The following is a 21,577-nucleotide window of genomic DNA, read 5'->3' as shown; positions in this document are numbered from 1 at the left end:
CTCACCAGGGAGTCTTTTCTGCCTTGTTGTCTAGCAGGGCTTGTGTACCACGTATCTGGGAACATTTCCTGGGACCAGGCGTCTAGTCCTTATGCCTGGGCCTTCCTGCCCAGATCCTGTGGCCTCCCTTCCAGATCTGGGTGGGACTCCATGGACAGCATCTCATGAATTCCCATTCCAGTGGTACTGGTGGCTCACTTCCTGGGTGGAAAGAAATACCTCTTTGAAGAGGTTTCACTTACAGTCCATGAGGTCACAAAGAGTGGGATTGGACTGAGTGAGGAACACTTTTCACTTTCACTTCCCAGTCTACAGGGGGAGTACAGTTGGTCCCCTTCCTGCAATTTAGAGGAGGTCAAGGGATAGCCTTCTTGTCTCTGTCGACCTCACTTCCTGTATGCAGATATGGACTTTCTGAGCAACGAGGCGTCCCTTTTTTCTGGAGTTCACTTCCTGCTCTAGACTACCTCTCTGAGTGTGGCCACTGCTCCAACTTCCCATCTTACGGTGCTTCACTTCCTATTCAATGGATGTCTGACTCTTGAAAAGCTAAGGACCTGCGTCACATCTGTTTCTTGCTCAGGTCACATCCACTTCGGGATGACAGCTGGCATCCCGGGCCTGGGCTCTCCTGAAAGCTCCTATTTATAGTGTGGCTTTTGCAGATGGCTGGGGGCACCAGGCCATACCCCAAGGATCTTATTCTCCTTAAATGTGTTTCCCTATTGTCAACGACTGTATATACTGGTAAATTCAATGTTCTTGTTAAACATTTTATTTACAAAAAATTGATTTATTCTCATAAATAAAACTCTTCAAAGGGGTGAGATTTTTTTTTTTTTGTCTCCATAAACCTGACTTGAGGAGAAGGGAAGGTGTGGATTAGGGCAGAGGGAGGGGAAGGGGGGAGGGCATCAAAAGGAGAGGCGGCAGGGCCACAAGGGGTGGGGTGGGGGACAGGGAGAGCAGCAGGTAGAGTGACCCTGGGCGAAGGTGGCTGAAATCTGTCTGGAGTAGCCCTTCCACCACAGGGCCAACAGGCGTGTTCCTGGCCAGGACACGACAGACAGAAGGACAGAGGCAAACAGAGTGACAGGTGTCCCTTCCTTGAGATGAGGTGGAGATATGCACAGGCGACAGCGGGCCAAGAGGAAACAGGACACGGGAAGACAGAGATGCTCAGAGAGGCAGACGCAAGCGGTGGAGAAACTCGGGGGAGCAAGGACATGACAGATACGGGAAGTCGTAGAGGGAGACAAGAAGGACCCAGAGAGAAAAAGAGATGGAGAAGCGTCCAAAGAAAACAGAGACGGAAGCAGTCGGAGGTCAGAGAGACGCTGACAGAGATGAGGACAGACGGAGACGGCCGGGAGGGCACTGCGAGCTGGGCCCTCGGCTACTGGGAAAGGCCCACTCTCGGGAGCCCTGGGGAGCACTAAGGATGAGGAAGGCGAGCACAACCCCATGGTTCTTGGATACCTACTGTGTGCTGCGCCTGGCAGCAGGTACGTTCTTATCCATGCTGTATGACCTTTACAACTCAACAAAGGAAACATTTCACGGAGGAGGTACCTTGAGGGTCACAGTGATTTGCTCAAGGCCACACAGTGGGTAAGACTAGCTTCAAATCCAAGACCACTCTCACAGGTGAAAAGGAGGCCGAAGAAGGCAAAGACCCATTCTTGGCTCTAGGGAGGGTGTCCAAGGGGGCCCGAGCTTTCTGTGGGTCTCTGCCTCTGAAAGTTGGGAAAGGCCTGAAGTAGGGTGTGGGAGGAATTCTTCTGTGGACCCTAACATTGGCCCCAGCTTGAAGCTGAGGACAGAAATGGGCCTGGCAGATATGTGAACCAGCCAGTGAACGAACGAGCGAATCTGTGGCAACTTTACATGACCCTTGAAGGAGTCACCCCCAGCCCCCCAGATAGGTGCTGAGGTCAGCTGGGGAAGGGTGCCCCCCTCCCCCCTGCTTCATGCGCCCGGGCCCCCCGAATTTCTTCATGTCTCGGCAGAAGTGGCAGTCCCCGCACTCAGTTCGCAGAGAGGCCCAGCAGCAGCAGCAGGTTCGGCATCGGCGCGCTCCGGCCCCCTGGCGCCCGGCTGCTCAACGACATTGGGGGCGTCAGCAACGCCGAGGGCTGTGGGTGGAGGGTGGCAAGCTCAGGGGGGCCCACGGGGACCCTGGCCGGCGAGACTCCTGGCAGCTTTCCCCCCACTCCTAGGCAGTCAGAGCTTGGCTTCCTACCCAGGGAGACAAGGAACAAGGAGGTGCCCCTCCTGCGGGGGATCAGGGGAACTCCCCTCCCTCTAGGCAAGGCCACCCTCTTCCTGAAGCAGCTCACCTGGCTCCTCCGGGAGCCCTGAGAACTAGCTTCCTGACCTCACTCCTACTCTAACACTTCTTCCATTCTCCCACGCCTGACCCAGGGAGGACCAAGGGAAACAGAGAGGGAAAACGGCCTCTCCACAACATCCCCATAGCAAAGCTCACCGGAAAACCAGGGCTCCTTGTCTGTGGAACAACTGAGACAGGTCCCAACTCTTCCCCTGTTCTCCAAATGTGCTCCATCCCCGGCTCTCCCCAAGCTGAAATAAAACACTCCAAATTTACCTCCCAGATCCCCACAGATTCCTGATTGCCAACTCCAGACCTCTCTTTTTCCTCAGAAGCTACTAACACCCAACTCCTCTCTCTCTAAAAAGCCTAGATTCCCTCCTCAGATTCAATGGGAACCTGCTCAGCCAATCTAACCCCTAAAGATCCCCTGGGCTGCCTAACTTTCCAGCGCTCACAGACCTTCCTTCAGACGCTGCTTCAGAACTCCTCCGTGGCCCCAAATTTCAACTCTGTTCCCCACAGAGCTCCCTCTGCTCCAACACAGCTTCCTTATGGGTCTCTCAGGTCAACCTGGGCAATCTCCCAGATTCCCTGGGATTCTAGAAACCAGCCTGACATCTCCATAGAACTCAAGATGGGTTCATGTGCACCGCTCCCCCCCCCCACCCCACCCCGACTCTCAGCTTCCCAAGCTGCTTTCCATCCCTAAAAGTCTGGAATCCCTTGGGCTCCTCTTCCTAGGCAAACCAGATCCTCTAAGATACCACACAGATTCAGCAGGCCTGGAAACTTCATATCCAGAGTCTTACCCAGCTTTCCAGACCAATCCACGGGGGGAAAGGAACCCTCTAGCGCTCCAGGTGAGGCGCCTTGGAGGGCTGCAACTCCAGGCGGGGATGGGGATCCGCAAGGGGAAGGAAAGCCAGTTGCCTAGGGTTAAGGGCTAACAGGAAAGAGGGCTGCAGATGAGAAGTTGGAGCAAACCGAGGGTGAGGCTGGGGGTGGGCAAGGTAGCGAGAGGCCGGGCTGAGGATGAATTGGACTGGGAACTGCCCAGGTCTGTGGGTGAGGAGGAGCCACATGAACCCACCTCACACGTGTCCTGGGAGCCATCTCTCCCTTCTTGGCAGCTCCCGGCACGTCGGCGGCCATCGGCGGCGAGGGGGCCGGGCGGCGCGGGGCGCGAAACGCTTAGAACGACGGGGTCCACGGTCCCCTGAAGCTGCTCGGCCCCTCTCTCCGGCGGAGGCCGGGACGGCGGCGAGTGGAGATGGGGGGCGCCGGGGGCGAGGCCCTCCCACGGGCTTCGGCGCGGCCCTTCCAGGGGGAGGTCCTGCTCTGGGGAACTCAGTCCCTCAGTTCCCCCAGGCCAACGGGGGCTCCTCGGGCGCAGAGTGCACAGCTCTCGGGCCCCACTCAGTCCAGGGGTCCTAGTCCCAGCTCCCCTCCCCACCACCCTGCCCCGCCTCTCCCCAGCGCCCCCGGCCCTTTGACTGGCCCCTTCCCGATGCCCAATGCCCAGGGGTCCAGGGCCAGGCCTGGGACCCCCACCGTTTCCGGGGTGCAAGCCCCGCCCACAGCCGGTTCCCAGGGAGGGGGGGGTCCCTGTAACCTGCCCCCCTCCCCTGCGCTACTACACCGGGCGAGCAGAGGGGGATATAGGAAGCTGCTGGGCCTCGCCCCCGACCCTGCGCGCGCCCCCGCCCTCTCCCCCTTCCCTCAGCGCGCGACCTTCTGGAGATAAGAGATTTAAATAAAATTTGAATAAATCCCCTCCTCAAGCTGGAGGGTGGACGGAAAGGATGGAAGGGGACAGGAAACGGGTGAGGGGGCAAAAGGCGTGCCTCAGCTCCCCTGGTCCCCGGCCGCGCGCTGCTTCGGCCCGGAGCCCTATCCGCCTCTCTCATCCCTGCTGAGCTCCTTCCTCCTCCCTCCTCTCTTCCCCCTCCCCTCTCCTACTGCCTCTCCCCTCCCCGCCCTCCTCCTCCCCTCCCCGCCCCTCCCTCCGCCTCCTCTCCTCCTCCTCCTCTTTAGTCCCGCCTTCTCCCACAGGAACCCGACACCATGCCCCTGTCTTAGCCCACCACCTCCACTTTTCAGGACTAACAAGCGCAGGGCACGGCGGAAGTAGTACTCCTGCGGACGCTGGGTTTACCTTGGAATCAAACGGATGCTGGGGTCAGTGGGAACTACAAACAAGATGGCGGAGGACGTGCCAAACCGGGAGTGGAGGATGCCGGGATTTATAGTCCGGTTGCCCCAAGGCTCCGGGTTTCAGAGCGTAGAGCCGTGGGAACGATGACTACAAACAGGATGGCGGAAGACGGGCGGACACCTGACTAGCAGTCCATCTTACGAGGTGCGATGGGAATAGTAGTTTCCTAGCCTTCTAGAGAAACCTATATGCAGGTCAGAAAGCAACAGTTAGAACTGGACATGGAACAACAGACTGGTTCCAAACAGGAAAAGGAATACGTCAAGGCTGTATATTGTCACCCTGCTTATTTAACTTCTATGCAGAATACATCATGAGAAACGCTGGACTGGAAGAACCATAAGCTAGAATCAAGATTGCCTGGAGAAATATCAATAACCTCAGATAGGCAGATGACACCACTCTTATGGCAGAAAGTGAAGAGGAACTAACAGGCCTCTTGATGAAAGTGAAAGGGGAGAGTGAAAAAGTCGGCTTAAAGCTCAACATTCAGAAAACAAAGATCATGGCATCCGGTCCCATCACTTCATGGGAAATAGATGGGAAGCAGTGGAAACAGTGTCAGACTTTATTTTTGGGGGCTCCAAAATCACTGTAGATGGTGACTGAGCCATGTAATTAAAAGACGTTTATTCCTTGGAAGAAAACTTATGACCAAGCTAGATAGTATATTCAAAAGCAGAGACATTACTTTGCCAACAAAGGTCCATCTAGTCAAGGCTATGGTTTTTCCAGTGGTCATGTATAGATGTGAGAGTTGGACTGTGAAGAAAGCTGAGCACCAAAGAATTGATGCTTTTGAACTGTGGTGTTGGAGAAGACTCTTGAGAGTCCCTTGGACTGCAAGGAGATCCAACCAGTCCATTCTGAAGGAGATCAGCCCTGGGATTTCTTTGGAAGGAATGATGCTAAAGCTGAAACTCCAGTACTTTGGCCACCTCATGCGAAGAGTTGACACACTGGAAAAGACTCTGATGCTGGGAGGGATTGGGAGCTGGAGGAGAAGGGGACGACAGAGGATGAGATGGCTGGATGGCATCACGGAGTTGATGGACGTGGGTCTGGGTGAACTCCTGGAGTTGGTGATGGACAGGGAGGCCTGGCGTGCCGCGATTCATGGGGTCGCAAAGAGTCGGACACGACTAAGCGACTGAACTGAACTGAACTGAACTGAGCCTTGTAGAGTTCGTTAAGAATGGCAGGGTCAAGAGGCTAAGGAGACTACCATAAAAATGGCAGGCAACCTAGCTTCTCGCGGTCGCCTCACTCAACCACCTTGGCACCTCGCCCGCCAGTAATATCGAAATTCCCCTCCTGTTGGGGCAAAGCTTGACGGGAGTTGCAGTCTTCCCGGCTCCCTTCTCTTTTCTTTGACCAGACAATGGAAGGGGAAAGGGGCGGGGTCTACCAGCAAAGATGGCCGCTGGAGGAAAGGGGAGACAGTGACCCGGGACGTGTAGTTCATTCGCTAAGGCTACTGCTTGTGGAAACAGGAGAAAGGACTACAATAAGATGGCGGCCTAGCACATGCTCTGTGCCAGTGCCTGCTGGGGGACGTAGTCCCTTCCTTAGCTCAACAGAGAAAGAACACGCGGTGCTGAAATGTGCATCTCCAGCAACAGTCCAAAATGAGAGCAGAGGGAAAGGGAGAGGGTCTTTCCTTCTCTCCTCGCCACCCGCTTCTGACCACCTGCCGGGAAATGTAGTCTCGTGCCTTCACTCGCTAGTGGAGGGGAAGAATTTCTGTCGCCGGTGGGGATCAATGCGGATGAGGGAGAAAAGACATCGGAGAGATCCAGGAATCTATAATATGCACCTCCCCATGTGGCCACGACTTCATCTTTCAGGGGAAGGCTCTTAAAGGAAAGCAACAGTAATCAATGTTGTGGCGACAAGGGAGGCGTGGTTCTTGCCCAGCTACTGTCACGCTGTTGGCCCTTGGAAAGCTCCGGCGCCTCACACCTGACTCTTGTTCCCCCAAACCTCAGAGAATCGGTAGCTTCCAAGTCAGGTGAGCTCCAGGGAAAAGGGTCTGGAGTCATACAGAATCCCCACCCCTCCTTGGGAAGTCACCAAACCTCGATTATTCTCCTCTGAAAAATGGGGATAGCGATACCTACCTCGAAGCAGAGTGTTATGACAATGTTCAGGAAAAAGCCCACCTTCAGGGCCTGACACAGGGCACGTGTTGGTAGTTCGTTTCTCGAGGGCCCTTCCAGCCCAGCTGTTTTGGGATCCCAGGTGTCCGTCATGCTGGAAGGAGTTGGCTCCTGTGAGAAGAAAACTGCCAGGCAGCCTACCCCATCTGGAGCCGCACCCCCTCCGCCCCCGCCCCTCATCTGGGTCCTTCGGGGTCCACTACCGATTACTGTTGCTAGGGGGCGCCCATTCTTCTTGACTGTCCATGGCAAGTATACTGGGCTGGGTTGCTGTGCCTTCCTCCAGGGGATCTTCCCGACCCAGGGATCAAATCCACATCTCTTAAGTCTGCTACACTGGGAGGCGGGTTCATTACCACTAGTGGCTCCTTAGGACCTATGGAATGTGTGAGTGGGAATCAGGAATCTATATTTGTAAGAGTAACCCAGGGGATTCTTTTTCCACTGAAATCTAGAATGAGACTCAGTGTGGAGATGTGGCCTTACCTCGGTGCAGGGCCCTGTGGGGCTCCTGGACACAAGGTCTTCGTGTCCTCCCTTTTTTTAAAAAAAATGTTTATTAATTTGGCTGCACTGGGTTGAAGCATGTGGGATCTATTCCCTGACAAGGGATCAAACCCGTGCCCCCTGCTTGGGGGCGGGGGGGGGGGGGTCCCAGCCCCTGGACCATGAGGGAAGTCCCCTCCTCCAATTCTTTAATAATAGGAAACAAGGTTCATTCAGGCTCCATGGGCTTCCCTAAGTTCTAATGGGCAGCTTCAAGCAGTTGTTCATCAGGGAATGCAGGGATGCAAAACCAGGGAGAAGCCAAGAAAATTAAGAGTAGCCTCGGGGTAAGAGCCTGATTTCCCCATCAAGGGATGCACACAATTTCTTTGAGCTCTTTTGCAGATACCAAAACCCCCTCCAGGTGGGAGAATTTGATGGTTAACAATGGCATCCTGCCCACAAGCAAGTAGACACCTGACCAGTTGGACCTGATTTGAGACCATGAACCCCTACTTACCTCGCCACCAACCGATCAGAAGAGTGCTCACTCTATTTATGTATGGCTAATACAATATCATAAAAAATAAAAGAAAAAAAGAAGAATGTTACAAGTTGATCATGCCCTCTCTGAATAATTGCTATAAAACTTTTCACTATCTTCCCCAAATGGGGGACAGATGTTTTTGAGGGTATGAACCCACTGGATCCCCCTTTGCCTGGCAAAGCAATACAGCACTCCATTCCTATTTTACCCAAAACTCTGTCTCTGAGATTTTATTCGGCACTGGTGTACAAAGAAGTTGAGCTTTCGGCATCATCTCTAGCTTTCGGGCATTGTGTAACATCACCTCTTCGAAACCCCATTTTCTCACCTGTATGAGAAGATTCTTATTGTGTTTTTTAAATGGTGAATATTTATTTATGGCTGTGAGATTGTAGTTGCTCCTCGGCATGTGGAATCTTTCTGGACTAGAGATGAACCCAAGTCCCCGCACTGGCAGGTGGATTCTCTTCCACTGCACCACCAGGGAAGTCCCCTCCTCTTTATTTTATTTTTTCTTGTCTATACTAAGTTCTTTAACTTTTTAGATATTAATTCCCGTTGATATATGGTTTTCAAACTTTTCCTTCCTTTCCATAGGCTGTCTTTTCATTTTGTTAATTGGTCCTTCTGCTGTGCAGAAGCTTTTGAGTTTGGTGTAGCCCATCATGGAAATTCTGGATCAAGCGACTGGGAAAATGTTCTCAGAAGAACAAGGTTATCAAGATATGTCGGTGATAAAAAGCTGAGCAAGAATGTGGTCTCAACTGACCACATTTGATCTAGAGAAAGTTCTGGAGCCAAAAGTGTATCACGAAGTTAATTTCATCACTTGCCAAATTCTTCCAGGAGGAGAGGTGCTGGGCAGTTCTCCAGAGGAGGGGGACACGGGGGATGGGTGTGCTGTTGGCAGAAGCATCTGGGTGGGGCACCAACAATGTCCTACAGTCCGCTTTGGCACTATTCAATCCACTTGCTTCCCCTAATAAGTTCTCTTCATCCCAGTACAACTTCCGCAGGATTCTGCTTGATCATAATTTCTGGATAAACTTAGGAAAGGAGGATTAGTTCTAAACACACAACTGATATCTCTCAGCTCTCTCCTCTACATCCACTCATTCTAGCCCAGCCCTTCCCTCCTGCTCCTGGCTTCAGCTAGTGTTTCTGCTGGTCTCTATACTTTGTCTGGGGGATTGAGCCTGGCCCTCCCTCCTGAAGGGTCTGAGTCCCTAGTTAGCATGCTTTATGAGCCCATGACAATGGTACGTGCCCACTTACAAATAAAACAGCATAGGGGCTTCCTTGGTGGTCTAGTGGTTAAGAATCTACCTGGCAATGCAGGAGACACCAGTTCGGTTCCTGATGCAGGAAGATCCCACACGCCTCGGAGCACCTGAGTCCAAGAGCCGCAGCTATGGAGTCCGCGTGCAGCCACCACTGAAGCCTGCACACCCAGAGCCTGTGCTCTGCAACAAGAGAAGCCACCACGGTGAGAACCCCACAGGCCTCAACAGGAAAACAGCCCCCGCTCTCTGAAACCAGAGAAATCCCGCACACAGCAGTGAAGACCTAGCACAGCCCAAAATAACAAATAATAATAAATAAATACAATTGTGAAAAAAAAAAAAATACACCTCAGCATGGGTAGCTGGAGATATTCCTAGGGATCACCTGAATGGTAAGCATATTCCCTCTGTCTCTCATTACATAGCTCTGGTCCTACTTTGTGTTCTGACCATAGTTTGTTACCCTCTGTCCATCCATATTGTAAGGGGAAGCACACTGACTGAAATCGCCTACCTTAGCCAGACCCCATAGTGACCTTTTGCGTGAGTTATTTTACAATGGGAAGTCCTAGAAAAGAAGATGGAACTAACAAGCCACCACCCACTGGAAGAGTTCAGGAAAGGTCAGAAGGAGATGCCATGCATTCTGCCACCTCCCAGAATCCTTCTTACTGGCATCCATCTTGGCTGAGCCATGCAAGCACCACCAGGAAGGATGCTGATTGGCCAAAGAAAATCTGGACACGCATCCCATCCCCATAAAACCCAAGACTGGGAGCCACATGGCAGTTCCGTTCTTCTGGGTTCTCTAACTTCTGCTCTCTGCCTGGGTGCCTCTTCCCAATACAGTCTATCACTTTATCAGCTCGTGTGTCTCCTTGGACAACTCATTCCTGAATGTTACACAAGAGTCCACTCTTGTGTCCTGGAATGAGTCCCCCTTCCTGCAACAGTATGGCATGTCCTTTTGTTGCCTGCTGGTCTATTGGCAGGAGGAGATGCAAGTGACCAGGTGGCAGATGTACCTCAAAATTTAATGGGATTCTGGCTGTGTCCCCTGGTAGAAAGGTCCCTCCTCAATCTAGGAATTAAGAGTCTGTAGACTCACAGGAGCTAAGTTGGGAGACTGTGAGCACAGATTCTCCAAGGAGGTCACTGGGGATAATGCAAAGTGGGGGTATTTTTTTTTTTTTTTTTTTTGGCCTGAGTCTCATGACTTATGGGATCTCAGTTCCCCAAGCAGGGATTGAACCTGGGCCATAGTAACGAAAGCCCAGATTCCGAACTACTAGACGACCAGGAAACTTCCACTTCTCATTTTGAAGTCGACACCCCAGTTTCCCATCTGTGCTCTTCCCCTTCTTCTGGCCCTCTTCATCAAGCCCACGGCTGCTCCAGAAGCAGAGGTGACAGTTAGCTGGATTCCACGGGGTGCCAGGCACCAGACTGGGACTGGGCTAGAACCTAGACATAGAGCGGTGCTGACTCTGTGCCTCCCATTCTCACTGTGGTGTCCAACCACATGTCCTCTGAAGGGGACACCAAAGCAACTGTGGGATGACAGGGACCAGCCCAGACATCAGAGCCTGTCCTGAGCCCAAGGCCTCTACAATTTATTCTGTGTGATCGTGACAAGTCATTGAATGTCATTTGTAAAAGTGGGAATAATAGCTATAAGACCTGCTTCCCAGGGTCATTGCAAGGATTAAATGAGATAATATCTATGTATCAAGTGACTAGTGACATAATAGAGGTTAAAAAATGGGATTCCTTTCCTTCCTCTGCACCTCATCTGTGAAATGTAGTCCCCTGTCAGTTTCCTGAAGAGAACCCAGGGGACAAGAACTGTGGAAAGTCTCACAGGTTGGAAAGCGTCAGGCCCGGAGGCTAGAGACACTGATAATGGTAAAGAGCCCTGACTTTGGAGCCCACTTCTAATCCTGTGTGACCCAGAACTAATCACGTAACCTTGCTGTGCCTCAATTTTCCTCATTTGTGAAATGGGGAAACAGTGCTAGCCACTCCATGGGGTTTTGTAAAGGATATGTTATTATATGGAAAGAGCTTAGAACAGGCCATCAGTCAGTGCTCAATGTTAGTGATGGGACTTCCCTGGCGGTCCAGTAATGAGGACTCCGAGCTTTCACTGCCAAGGACCTGGGTTCAATCCCTGGTCAGAGAATGAAGATTCCGCAAGCCATGTGGCACAGCTGGAAAAGAAAAAAAAGTATTAGAGATGATGATGATGAAGATGGCTGAGCCACAAGACTGTGCCTTCCAAGAAGGCAGGATGCTACTGGGACTGGTTCAGCCCATCCCGCTGCCGCAGCAGTGCTGCAGAGATGCAGTGAATGGAGTAGACGGTGCTGCTCCCTCTGACGGTCCCTGCCTTGGGCCCCCACGCCCTCACTGCTCGGTTGACCCATCACTCTGTCAAGACAAGCCACTGACACAGGCATTCCTGGAGATCAGGTGCAGACCACACTCCAGAGCCCGCCAGTTGGAACCAGTATGTTCCTGCCTTCCTTCACCCATTGCTCAGGCAGGTGTCTCCTTTTTGGGTGGCCCGCTGCTGGGGCTATGGAGAACACCCTGCCTCCTGTCAGGGGGAAAGAGAGACCAAGAGATGGAGAACGACAGTGCATGGTGAGAAGGAAGTGGAGGAGGGGAGGGTGGGGGCTCTGGGAGCCCTGAGGGGCAGAGGAGACAGAGAAAGCTTCCCTGAGAGGTGAAACCCAAGTTGAAGCTTAAAGTATGAGTAGGATTGTCAAGTAAAGGAGGAGCAGGCTCACTCTCTCTGCAGGGAGAGTCACAAGAGAGGGTAGTGCTGAGCAGGCATGCAAAGGACACATGGGTGATGCAGAAGGTAGGGAAAGGCAAGAAATAATGTTCAAGGCTGCACAGTGACTAGGGCACTGAGGCCTTAAAAGCCAGACTACAGAGTTGGGGTTTTGTCTTGAGGGCAGTGGGCAGTCAAGGAAAGGTAAGGGGGTGGTAGGAGGGGGCAAGGTGACCCTTGATCTTTCCTGTCCTGTCATATGTCACCAACAACCCATCTCTTTGCTCTGTCTAGCAGCTTAGTTTGTCCCTGAAACCTGCCAAGGATATTCCCAACCTCAGGGCCTTTGCAGTGGTTTTCTCTTTGCCTGGAGAGGTAGGAGTGAAGATTTGCTTGAATAGGGCTTAACATTGGAGTCAGAGGCTCTGGCTTGAATTCCTGTTTATTTGTTTTGAATGGGCCTCATGATGGAACCTGCTGGATGACATAGGGGCATGATTGAGCATCCTGGTGGACAGACAGAACTGATCTCTTGGGAACACTGTTGCCAAAATCTCAGCTCCAGGGGATCTTCCCCACTCAGGGACTGCTGGCTCTTCAATTGCTAAGATTTCCCAGGCATCAGCTTCCGGTGAGACTGAAAAACAGGTGGAGATGTGTGGGCTAGGAGGCGGGGCAGGATGAGGCGGCAGACCTTCTGACATCTACCACAAATGCGTTGGAAAAACGGAACTGGGCCTGGGATAGGGGTGGATTGCTTCTGTTGCGAAGGGCCCCTGAAGGGTCCAGAGAGCAAGTGAAGTTCCCAGGAGGAGGAGGAGATGGTGGGGTGGGCTCAGGGTGAGCCTGCCCTCTGGGGTGAGGCTCGGCCCTAGGTACCCTGCCCACATGTGAATAGCACAAGATCGCAGGTCTGGCTCCCTCCTCCCCTCCTGCCCTCCTCTTCTTCCTCCTCCTCCTCCTCCACTACCTGGCCTGGCCCACGCCTCAGTGCACCCACTCAATGGGCCTAGTCTAATCCTCTGACATCACAGCCTGCCCAACACAGGCCCTCCCTGGCAGACTTGACAGGCCCCAGGCTCAGAGACCCAATTTAGGATCTCCCACCTCAGAACTTATCTCTTCCCTCAACCTCTTCCCTCCTTCAGCTCACAGCTCAGATTGGGGACACCCTAGAGTCAGTCCCAAGCTGGGGGGGCAGGAGGCTATGATCTGTCCTGGCCTTGCTGTGTGACTCCAGGTAAGTAGCTGCCCCTCTCTGGGCCTCAGTCTCCTTATCTAAATCTCCTCTACCCTCAGTTAATGACATCAACCTGTTTTGGCTTCCTCTCAGCACCTTGTAGCTTTAGGAAATTTTTTTTGTATGAGCTCACATGTTGGTTGTGTGGGACCACTGGACTGTGTGGCCCTTATTATTCACCCCAGTGCCAACTCACAGGAGGGGCTCCATCGACAGCTGCTGACTCAGGGTCTACATGGGTGAATGAATGAACAGATGTAGCTCCTGCCTTATGGTGGGGGCTCTGGATATGACTGTGTGTTCATAAGCACGGACGCATGTGCACTCCTGTGTTTGACACTCCCTGGCAGGGTGTGTGGTGTAACACAGTTGGGGGCATGTCCACTGGGGTGTCAGCTCCACAAGGGCAGGGATTTGTGTCTGACTTCTTCCCTGCCCTATCCCACTCTATCTGGAACAGGGACAAACACATGGCCTGAGTCAATACATCCTTGAGTGTATAAACATATGAAAGTGAATACACATATCTGGTGTGGGTCCACGTGCCCACCTGTGCATATAGTACAGTATAGTGTTAGTCACTGGGTCATGCCTGACTCTGAGATCCCAGGGACTGTCACCCATCAGGCTCCTCTGTCCTTGGAATGTCCAGGCAAGAATACTGGAGTGGGTAGCCATTCTCTTCTCCAGCGGATCATCCCCACCCAGGGATCGAACCTGAGTCTCCTAATTACAGGCAGATTCTTTACCATCTGAGCCACCAGGGAAACCCAAGACATGTACATGGTGATACCTAAAGCTCAACTTCTCTGGACACTGGTGCTGGATCAAACTTCAGGGACAGAGATGGGGCTGAAGTCGAAAAGGAGAGCTTTATTGCTTTGCCAGGCAAAGGGGGATACAGCAGGCTTATGCTCTCAAAACCATGTTCCCCCTCGGAAACATACTGAGAAATTTTATAGTAAAGAGGATGGGATCGGCTCGTGAACATTTTCCTGATGTTTGGTGGTGTCAGATAGAAATTAATGTATTCAGCCTTCAGGTCCAACGGGTCTGGGGTCTACATGTTTGAGGGCAGCATACCACTGGCTTGTCCCGCCAGAGGGGGTTTCAGTACCTGCAAAATGCTTCAAAGATATTGTATGTATCTCATGTTCAGGCATGGGCATCTTGTCCCAAGGCTGCTCTTGATTTTATTTCTCCCTGGTTTTGCGATCCCTCCCTTCGTTAATGAACAGCTGCCCATTGGATTTCAGGGAAGATCACGGAGGCTGAATGAAGGCTGCTACCTGCAATATCAAAGAAATGGATGGTGGGTGGGTGCTTCCCTCGTGGCTCAGTGGTAAAGAATCCACCTGCCAATGTGGGAGACACAGGTTCACTTCTTCATCCCGGAAGACCCCACATGCCTCAGAGCAACTAAGTCTGTGAGCCACAACTACTGAGCCCTAACCCTAGAGCCCGTGCTCTAGAGGAACAAGAGAAGCCACCAAAGTGAGAAGCCTGTGCCCTGCAACGAAGAGTAGCCCCACTCGCTGCAACTAGAGAAAAAGCGCACGCAGCCACGAAGATCCAGAATAGACAAAATAAATAAATTCATTTATATTTAAAATAAATCCCTCAAAAAAAAAAAAAAAGAAAGAAAGAAATGAAGGACACAAAGGCCTTGAGACAAGGAGCCCCACAGGGCCCTGCACAGGATCACATGCTTCCAGGTCTAAGGGTGTGGGTGATGTTGCTTACACACCACCCCCTGTCCCTTTTCCAAACTCCTCCAGAACCAGGGCCCAATGCCTGGGTCCCGATGGGGCGGAGCAGGGGGCCGCCTCCTTGAGGGAAACTGGATCCTAGGACGTGCAGAACGGCAGGGAGCAGGGCGGCCCCTTTGTCCCCAGGATAATCCCCTCCCTGCCTGGCTCCCTTTCTCCCAGCAACCCGAGTTAAAGTCAGATTTGGGGGGCTGTAGGGGACTAGGGTGTTACCTCAATGCCCCCATCTTTAGGTGTCCCCTGCCTCAGGGGCTTCTGCACCTCCCCCCAAAACCCCCAAGGTATGACTTTCCCTCCCTCATGGGTGGCCCGAGGGCTCAGACCCAAGTATATAGCCACCTGAGGGGCAAGAGGACAGGTGTCCAAGAACCACTGAGAGACTGCAGAGAGGAAGGATCCAGGAGAGACCATGGATTATCATCTTCTGGGTGAGTGAGGGAGACAGGGTGCCAGGGTCCTGAGACCAGGAGGGCGGGGGTACTGCCTGCACCCTCTGGCCCGTCTGACTCAGGTACCTGGCTGCTCTTGCATCTGCTGGGAACCTCCAAAGCCTACACACTGAAGACTTCATTCATCATTCATTCATTCAAGACATACCTCTGGAGTGCCTATTAGGTGCTAAGTAGTAGCCTAGGTGGGCTTCACAGGTGGCGCTAGTGATAAGAAACCTGCCTGCAATGCAGGAAACAAGAGACCTGGGTTTGATCTGTGAGTTGGAAAGATCCCCTAGAGGAGGGCATGGCAACCCACTCCAGTATTCTTGCCTGGAGAATCTCATGAACAGAGGCTCCTGCTGGGCTACAGTCCACGGGGTAGCCAAGAGTTGGACACAACTGAAGTGACTAAGCATACACTCACAGAGGCTAAGAACTGGGGTCATTGTCGCTGTTTAGTTGCTAAGTCGTGTCCAACTCTTTGGGGACCTCATGGACTGTAGCCTTCCAGGGCCCTGTATCCCTGGTATTTCCCAGCAAGACTACTGGAGTGGGCTGCCATTTCAGTCTCCGGGTGAACTTCTCCATTCGGGGATCAGACCCACATTACCCACATTGGCAGGCGAATTTTTTACCACTGAGCTGTCAGGGAAACCCAAGCATTGGGGACACAGCAGTAAAGAAACAGACAAAAAATGAGATTTCTTTCAGCAGACAGACAGTCCATGTGATCATAAGTAAATTATCATGCCAGTGTGACTTCCCAGGTAGCGCTAGTGATAAAGAATCTGCCTGTCAGTGTAGAAGACATGAGACATGGGTTCGATCCCCGGGTTGGGAAGAACCCCTGGAGGAGGAAATGGCAACCCACTCCAACATTCTTGCCTGGAAAATTCCATGGACAGAGGAGCCTGGTGGGCTACAGTCCATGGGGTCCCAAAGAGTCAGACTGGACTGAGCACCCACACAGACGTCATAGAATTTGTATACAGTGATCCAAGTTTGTTGAATGAATGAATGAACAGGGCTTCCCCTCAGCCCTCCCCTTAAGTTCTGAACTTCTGGGAGTTCAGGAATGTAGACAGGGAAGCTAAGGAAGCCATCCTGGTCTGCTTCTCATCTCCATCACTGCTTGTGACCTTACGTTTTTTTGTCTTCTTTTTAAATTTGGCTACACCAGGTTTTAGTTGGGGCAGGTGGGATCTAGTTCCCTGACCAGGCATTGAACCTGAGCGCCCTGCATTGGCAGTTCAGAGTCTTAGGCCTGGGACTGCCAGGGACATCCCCAGAGACCTTTTTGAGTTGAGCCCTGAAGAATCAGAAGGAGAAGCCCTGGGTGGGATTGGAAGGTGGTCCTGGCAGGGCCCAGCAAGGGCAAAGTCTGAGTAGCGGATGCTGTGGAAAAGAGGGGCCAGGCCTTGTAGCCCACAGTGAGGACTTTAATAGTCACTGTGTTAGGTGGGAGCCATGGGAAGGTTTGGACAAAGGAGGGATCTAGCTGGACTTGAAGAGCTTCCAGGTGGCAGAGGGAGACCAGGGTGGAAGCAGAGACAGCAGAGGGGAGAGACATAGCTTCCAGATGCATCTTTTACTTATTTATGGCTGTGCTTGTTCTTCGCTGCTGTGCTCAAGCTTTCTCTAGTTGCCGTGAGTGGCGGATACTCTCGAGCTGAGGTGCGTGGACTTCTCATTGCAGTGGTTTCTCCTGTTGCAGGCTCTAGGCACACAGCCTTCAGTAGTTGTGGCTCCCGGAGTCTAGGGCACAGGCTCAGTAGTTGTGCAAGGGCTTAAAGGTTGCTCCATGGTGTGTGGGATCTTTCCAGACCAGGGATCAAACATGTGTCTCCTGCGTTGGCAGGTATATCCTTTATCGCTGACCCAGCAGGGAAATCCACATTTTAAAATTTTGTATTGAAAATATCAGATAGGTACAGGGAGATGTGCACAAGTCCTAAGTGTACAGCTCAGCGAGCTCTCACAGAGTCTAGGTACACTTGTCACGAGTGCCTGGATGCAGAAACACAGACCCAGGGAGTTCCTGGTGGTCTGGTGGTTAGGATTCCGGGCTTTCACTGCCCGGGTTCAATCCCTGGTCAGGGAGCTGAGATCCTGCAAGCTTCAAGGTGTGACAAGAAACAAATACAAAAACCCACAGACCTCATGACCACCTTTTAAGGACAGAGCCAACAGGATTTAGTGTGGGGTGAACGTAGTGGGAGAGAGAGAATGAGGCGTCCAAGAGGACCCCGTGACTTTGATGTGAGCACCTGGAAGAATGCACATGCAGTTTTCTCAGATGGAAATACCAGGGGAGGAGGGGAACAGGGCAGCTAGAGCTCAGCAGTGGATATTTTGACTTGAGATGCTCATTAACCTCCAAGGGAAAACATCAAGTGGGAAATTGAATACATGAGTCTGGAGGTCAGGCGAATGTTTTCTTTCTTTTCAATATTTATTTATATAAAATTGCATTTTAAAAGAAAAAATAAAAATTTGTCTTCTTTGGCTCTGCTGGTTCTTAGTCATGGTGGCATGCAAATTCTCAGTTGTGGTGTGCGTTTAGTTCCCTGACCATGGATTGAACTCGGGGCCTCCTGCTTGGGAGCTCAGAGTCTTTAGCCACTCGACCATCGGAGAAGTCCCAGGGGAATATACTGAGCTAGAAAGAATCTGCTAACAGGGTATTCTGCCCTAGTGGCACATACAAGACTGTTGTAAGCCACAAGGGCTGAATGCATATGAGGGGCTGTTATGAATGAACGAATCGGCAGGGGAGGTCAGGGACTTGGTGCTGACCTCTGATTTCTTCCTGCCAGCCCCCTTCTGCCTGCTGGCCCTGCTGCTGCCCCCTCTCCCTTTGGGAGCCCCCATGTCCACAGCCGAGTCGGTCAAGCAAGCCTATAACCTGGCGCTCCACATGCAAACGCAGACTTCCACCCTGCTACAGACTTACGTGAGTGACGGGGCGTGAGCAGGGGGCGAGGGGAGGCGGCTGTCACCCTCCTGGCCCAGCCCTGGGGAAGGGAGCAGAACAAGGCTGGAAGAAGGCTCCTCCATGGCTCCTGGGCTCCAGGGGCTCTGCCAGCTAGAGGCACGCCCACAGGAATGAGGTCACTCATGGCTGGCTCACCTTGGGCAGGTCATTCCTTCTCTCTCTGTCTTAGCTTCCTCATCTGCCAAATGGGATGCTGATGTCTTGGCTGACCTCTCAGGACTGTCAGAAGATTCAAAGGAAGCACCTAGGGAAAGTATTTTACAGGCTCATGAGTCTGTAATGACCACCTCTGCCCTTGCTTTCGTGAGCCGATGCCATGATGGGAGATTCAGCCTCATTATCTTACTGGCTCCTCAGATAGCTCTAGGAGGCAAAATTATGACCCATCTTTACAGATGAGAGAACTGAGGTGGCTTTTTTAGATTTTTAAAAAACTTTTTTCTATTTTTATTATGGTATTTGTTTTTGGCTGTGCTGGATCTTTGCTATTTAGTTTCGGCTCTTCTCTAGTTTCGGGGAAGGAAATGGCAATCTATTGCAGTACTCTTGTCTAGAAAATCCCAGGGACGATGAGGCTGTTAGGCTACAGTCCATGGGATCTCAAAGAGTCGGACACCACTGAGCGACTTCACTCACTTCACTCACTTCGCTCACTTCGCTCACTTCACAGTTTATCACTGGAGAAGGAAATGGCAACCCACTCCAGTATTCTTGCCTGGAGAATCCCTTGGACAGAGGAGCCTGGCCGGCCATGGTCCATGGGTAGCAGAGAGTCGGACACACCTCAAGTGACTCAGCACTGAGCACTTTTCTAGTTTTCCCGAGTGGCGGCTCCTCTCTAGTTGTGGTGTGCAGGCTTCTCATTGCAGCGGCTTCCCTCCTTGCTGAGCGCAGGCTCTCGGGCTCGCAAGGCTTCAGTATTTGGGGCATGTGGGCTCAGTAGTTGCGACTCCTTGGCTCTAGAGCACAGGCTCAGTAGTTGTGGTGCACGGGCTTAGTTGATCTAGGACGTGGCATCTTCCTGGATCAGGAACCCGTGTCTCCGGCATTGGCAGGAGGATTCTTATCCACAGAGCCACCAGGGAAGCCCACTTTTTGATTTTGGATGTGGGCCGTTTTTAAAGTTCTTACTGAGTTTGTTACCATACTGCTTCTGTTTTATCCTTTGGGTTTCGTGGCTGCGAGGCAGGTGACATCTTAGCTCTTCAACCAGGGATTGAACCCACACCCCCTGCATTGCAGGGCAGAGTCTTAACCACTGGACCACGAGGGGAAGCCCAGAAATCTGAGGTCTAGAGGGGGAATAATTTACCTGAGGTCCCAAAACTGTCTGGAAGTTCAAAGCAGCAGTCTGCTGGCTGGGTCTGACCCACAGATGTTTTGTTTAGGCCATGCGATGCTTGTTCAAATGTTGAACCTGAAAACCTGTCCAAAACAGGCACAGGGGTCCTGCTGGCCTCCAGCCGCAGCCGCACCCCATCTGCTTCTTCTCCGGGTGACGGGACCCACCTGGCCCTGGAGGCCCTGGAGCTTGTGACTCTTCCACTGTACCATATCTAGGTCCACGTGAAGTTACTGAACCTAGTTTCTTGTTTCCTTCTGTAAAATCTAGCTTCCTTCTCTGGGGCTGTGCTGGGTCCTCGTGGCTGTCACAGGCTTTCTCTAATTTCGGGAGCGGGGCCTTCTCTGCTTTGCGGTCTTGGGCTTCTCACTGCGGTGGCTTCTACTGTCACGAAGCATGTGCTCTAGGAGTGAGGGCTCAGGAGTTGCGGTCCCCAGGCTTAGTGGCCCCACGGCATGGGGGATCTTTCTGGAGCAGGGATTGAACCCACATCCCCTGCTTTGGCAGGCAGATTCTCAACTACTGAACCACCAGGGAAGTCCCTGCCTCTAATTTCTAGTCTCATATATGCCACCATCCTCTGGGTAGCTTTGAGGACCCTGAGTTTCCCCATTTGTAAAATGGGGGTGTAGGACTAGGTGATCTATCAAGACTTTATCAGTGTGCACCAAAATTCTGTGGGTCTAGGTTTGTGGAGGTGAGATATTTAATAAATTTAATTTTAAATAAATTAAATAAAAAATAAATAAATTCAATAAGTAATAAATAATAACATTAATAATGATTAATAAATTAAATTAATAGATTTTATTTATTGAGTTAATACTCAGTAATCTTAGAGTTCAATTCAATATTAATGATTGAATATGAATGATTATTTAAAAGTGAACAAATATTAACCCCTCAAGAATGTGAATAAAAAGGAAATACGGCTTTAACCACATTGTCAATAATATATTTACCTTGCAAATATGGTAATAAGTATCATCATCATAGTGTTCATGATATTAATATAAAGACGTCATTAGTGAATGATATTAATGCCCTAATCGTATGCCAAGTGCTAAGTGCTTTATGTCTATTACATTTTATCATCTTCACCATTACAGCACCATGTGGGAATTACTGAAGTTGTGATTCAAAGTCGCACAAGTTGTATGTGGAGGAGGCTGAGCTGAAGCCTAAGAGAACTCGGGCTCTGTGCTAGAACCTTTCATCAACTCCCCGAGGCAGGGAATGGCGACTCCCCCTAGGAAGAGGCCAGTCTCATGGAAGGCAGATGTGAATTCAGGGGCACCCTAGGGCAGCGTTTGGGTCCCCTCACTCTCATCTGTCTCTGTCTCTCGTGCAGCTCCAACACCAAGGCAGTCCCTTTAGTGATCCTGACTTCTCAATGCCCGAACTCTCGCTGAGAACCCTGCCTCCAACCGCCATGCCCTTTGCGATCTGGCATGGCCTGGAAGATGTAGTACGTCTGAGCCTCACCCATGAGGCCTTCTGGTCCTTCAGCCAGCACCTCCTGCTTGCGATCACTGACCAGAGTGACCTGAGCCCTGGCCATTCCATCGTGGAGGATCAGCTTTGGGAAGCAAGACTCAAGGCCAAAGGCCTAGCGGGCAACTTGGCTGGCATCATGACTGCCCTGGGCCTGCCCACTCCCCCATTAAACATACCCCTCGGTACTGTCCCCTTAGGGGACACGGCCTTCCAGAAGAAGTGTCGAGGATATGTAATAATCCGGGACTATGGCTTTTGGACAGACCGAGCTGTGACTTTCTTGGGTGAGCTCAAGGATAAATACTCTCAATAGAGGAGGTGGGACTTCCTCTTAGAGGATGCAACCCTTTCCCTTTCACAGCTGATTCTTTCCTGTTTTGTTTTGTTTTTTTTTCTCACCAGGGATTCTTTTCTTCCTTGCTTCTTGGCTAGAAAGGAGACACATGTTGTCTAGCAGGGCTTGTTTACCACGTATCTGGGAACATTTCCTGGGGAC

The 21,577-nt window shown here is 51.7% G+C and overlaps 2 protein-coding genes and 1 long non-coding RNA gene across 3 annotated transcripts; 1 reads left to right on the top strand and 2 right to left on the bottom strand.

The window, feature by feature from the left end:
* On the bottom strand, nt 11-4,242 carry LOC108633857 (collagen alpha-2(I) chain-like). The gene is made up of 5 exons (XM_018039988.1): nt 4,180-4,242; nt 3,426-3,965; nt 3,145-3,278; nt 2,489-2,583; nt 11-2,135 (listed from the first exon to the last, which is right to left on the bottom strand). Exons 1-5 carry the CDS (start codon nt 4,240-4,242, stop codon nt 1,996-1,998), a joined length of 972 nt encoding a protein of 323 aa, XP_017895477.1. The 3' UTR covers nt 11-1,995.
* On the bottom strand, nt 6,011-7,189 carry LOC108633866. Its single transcript, XR_001917211.1, has 2 exons — nt 6,671-7,189; nt 6,011-6,406 (listed from the first exon to the last, which is right to left on the bottom strand). It is a non-coding gene; the product is annotated as an uncharacterized LOC108633866 (long non-coding RNA).
* Nucleotides 15,223-21,394, top strand: LOC102169932 (cardiotrophin-2). The gene is made up of 3 exons (XM_005698017.3): nt 15,223-15,241; nt 18,064-18,200; nt 20,936-21,394. Exons 1-3 carry the CDS (start codon nt 15,223-15,225, stop codon nt 21,392-21,394), a joined length of 615 nt encoding a protein of 204 aa, XP_005698074.2.

The sequence above is a fragment of the Capra hircus genome, chromosome 25, assembly GCF_001704415.2.
Source record: "Capra hircus breed San Clemente chromosome 25, ASM170441v1, whole genome shotgun sequence".
Taxonomy (NCBI): domain Eukaryota; kingdom Metazoa; phylum Chordata; class Mammalia; order Artiodactyla; family Bovidae; genus Capra; species Capra hircus.
Note: the sequence above shows the minus strand (reverse complement) of the source record. Positions and strands in the feature narration are given on the sequence as shown.

What these genes read in the sequence shown, in the direction of transcription:
- LOC102169932 (XM_005698017.3), top strand. An exon ending in CCACCCTGCTACAGACTTAC is followed by an intron (nt 18,201 to 20,935) that starts GTGAGTGACGGG and finishes TCTCTCGTGCAG; the next exon opens with CTCCAACACCAAGGCAGTCC.
- LOC108633857 (XM_018039988.1), bottom strand. Translation starts at nt 4,242, where the DNA reads ATGAGAGAGGCGGATAGGGCTCCGGGCCGAAGCAGCGCGCGGCCGGGG. An exon ending in GCTCCCAGGACACGTGTGAG is followed by an intron (nt 3,279 to 3,425) that starts GTGGGTTCATGT and finishes CTTTCCTGTTAG; the next exon opens with CCCTTAACCCTAGGCAACTG. An exon ending in GGATTGGTCTGGAAAGCTGG is followed by an intron (nt 2,584 to 3,144) that starts GTAAGACTCTGG and finishes GTTTTATTTCAG; the next exon opens with CTTGGGGAGAGCCGGGGATG.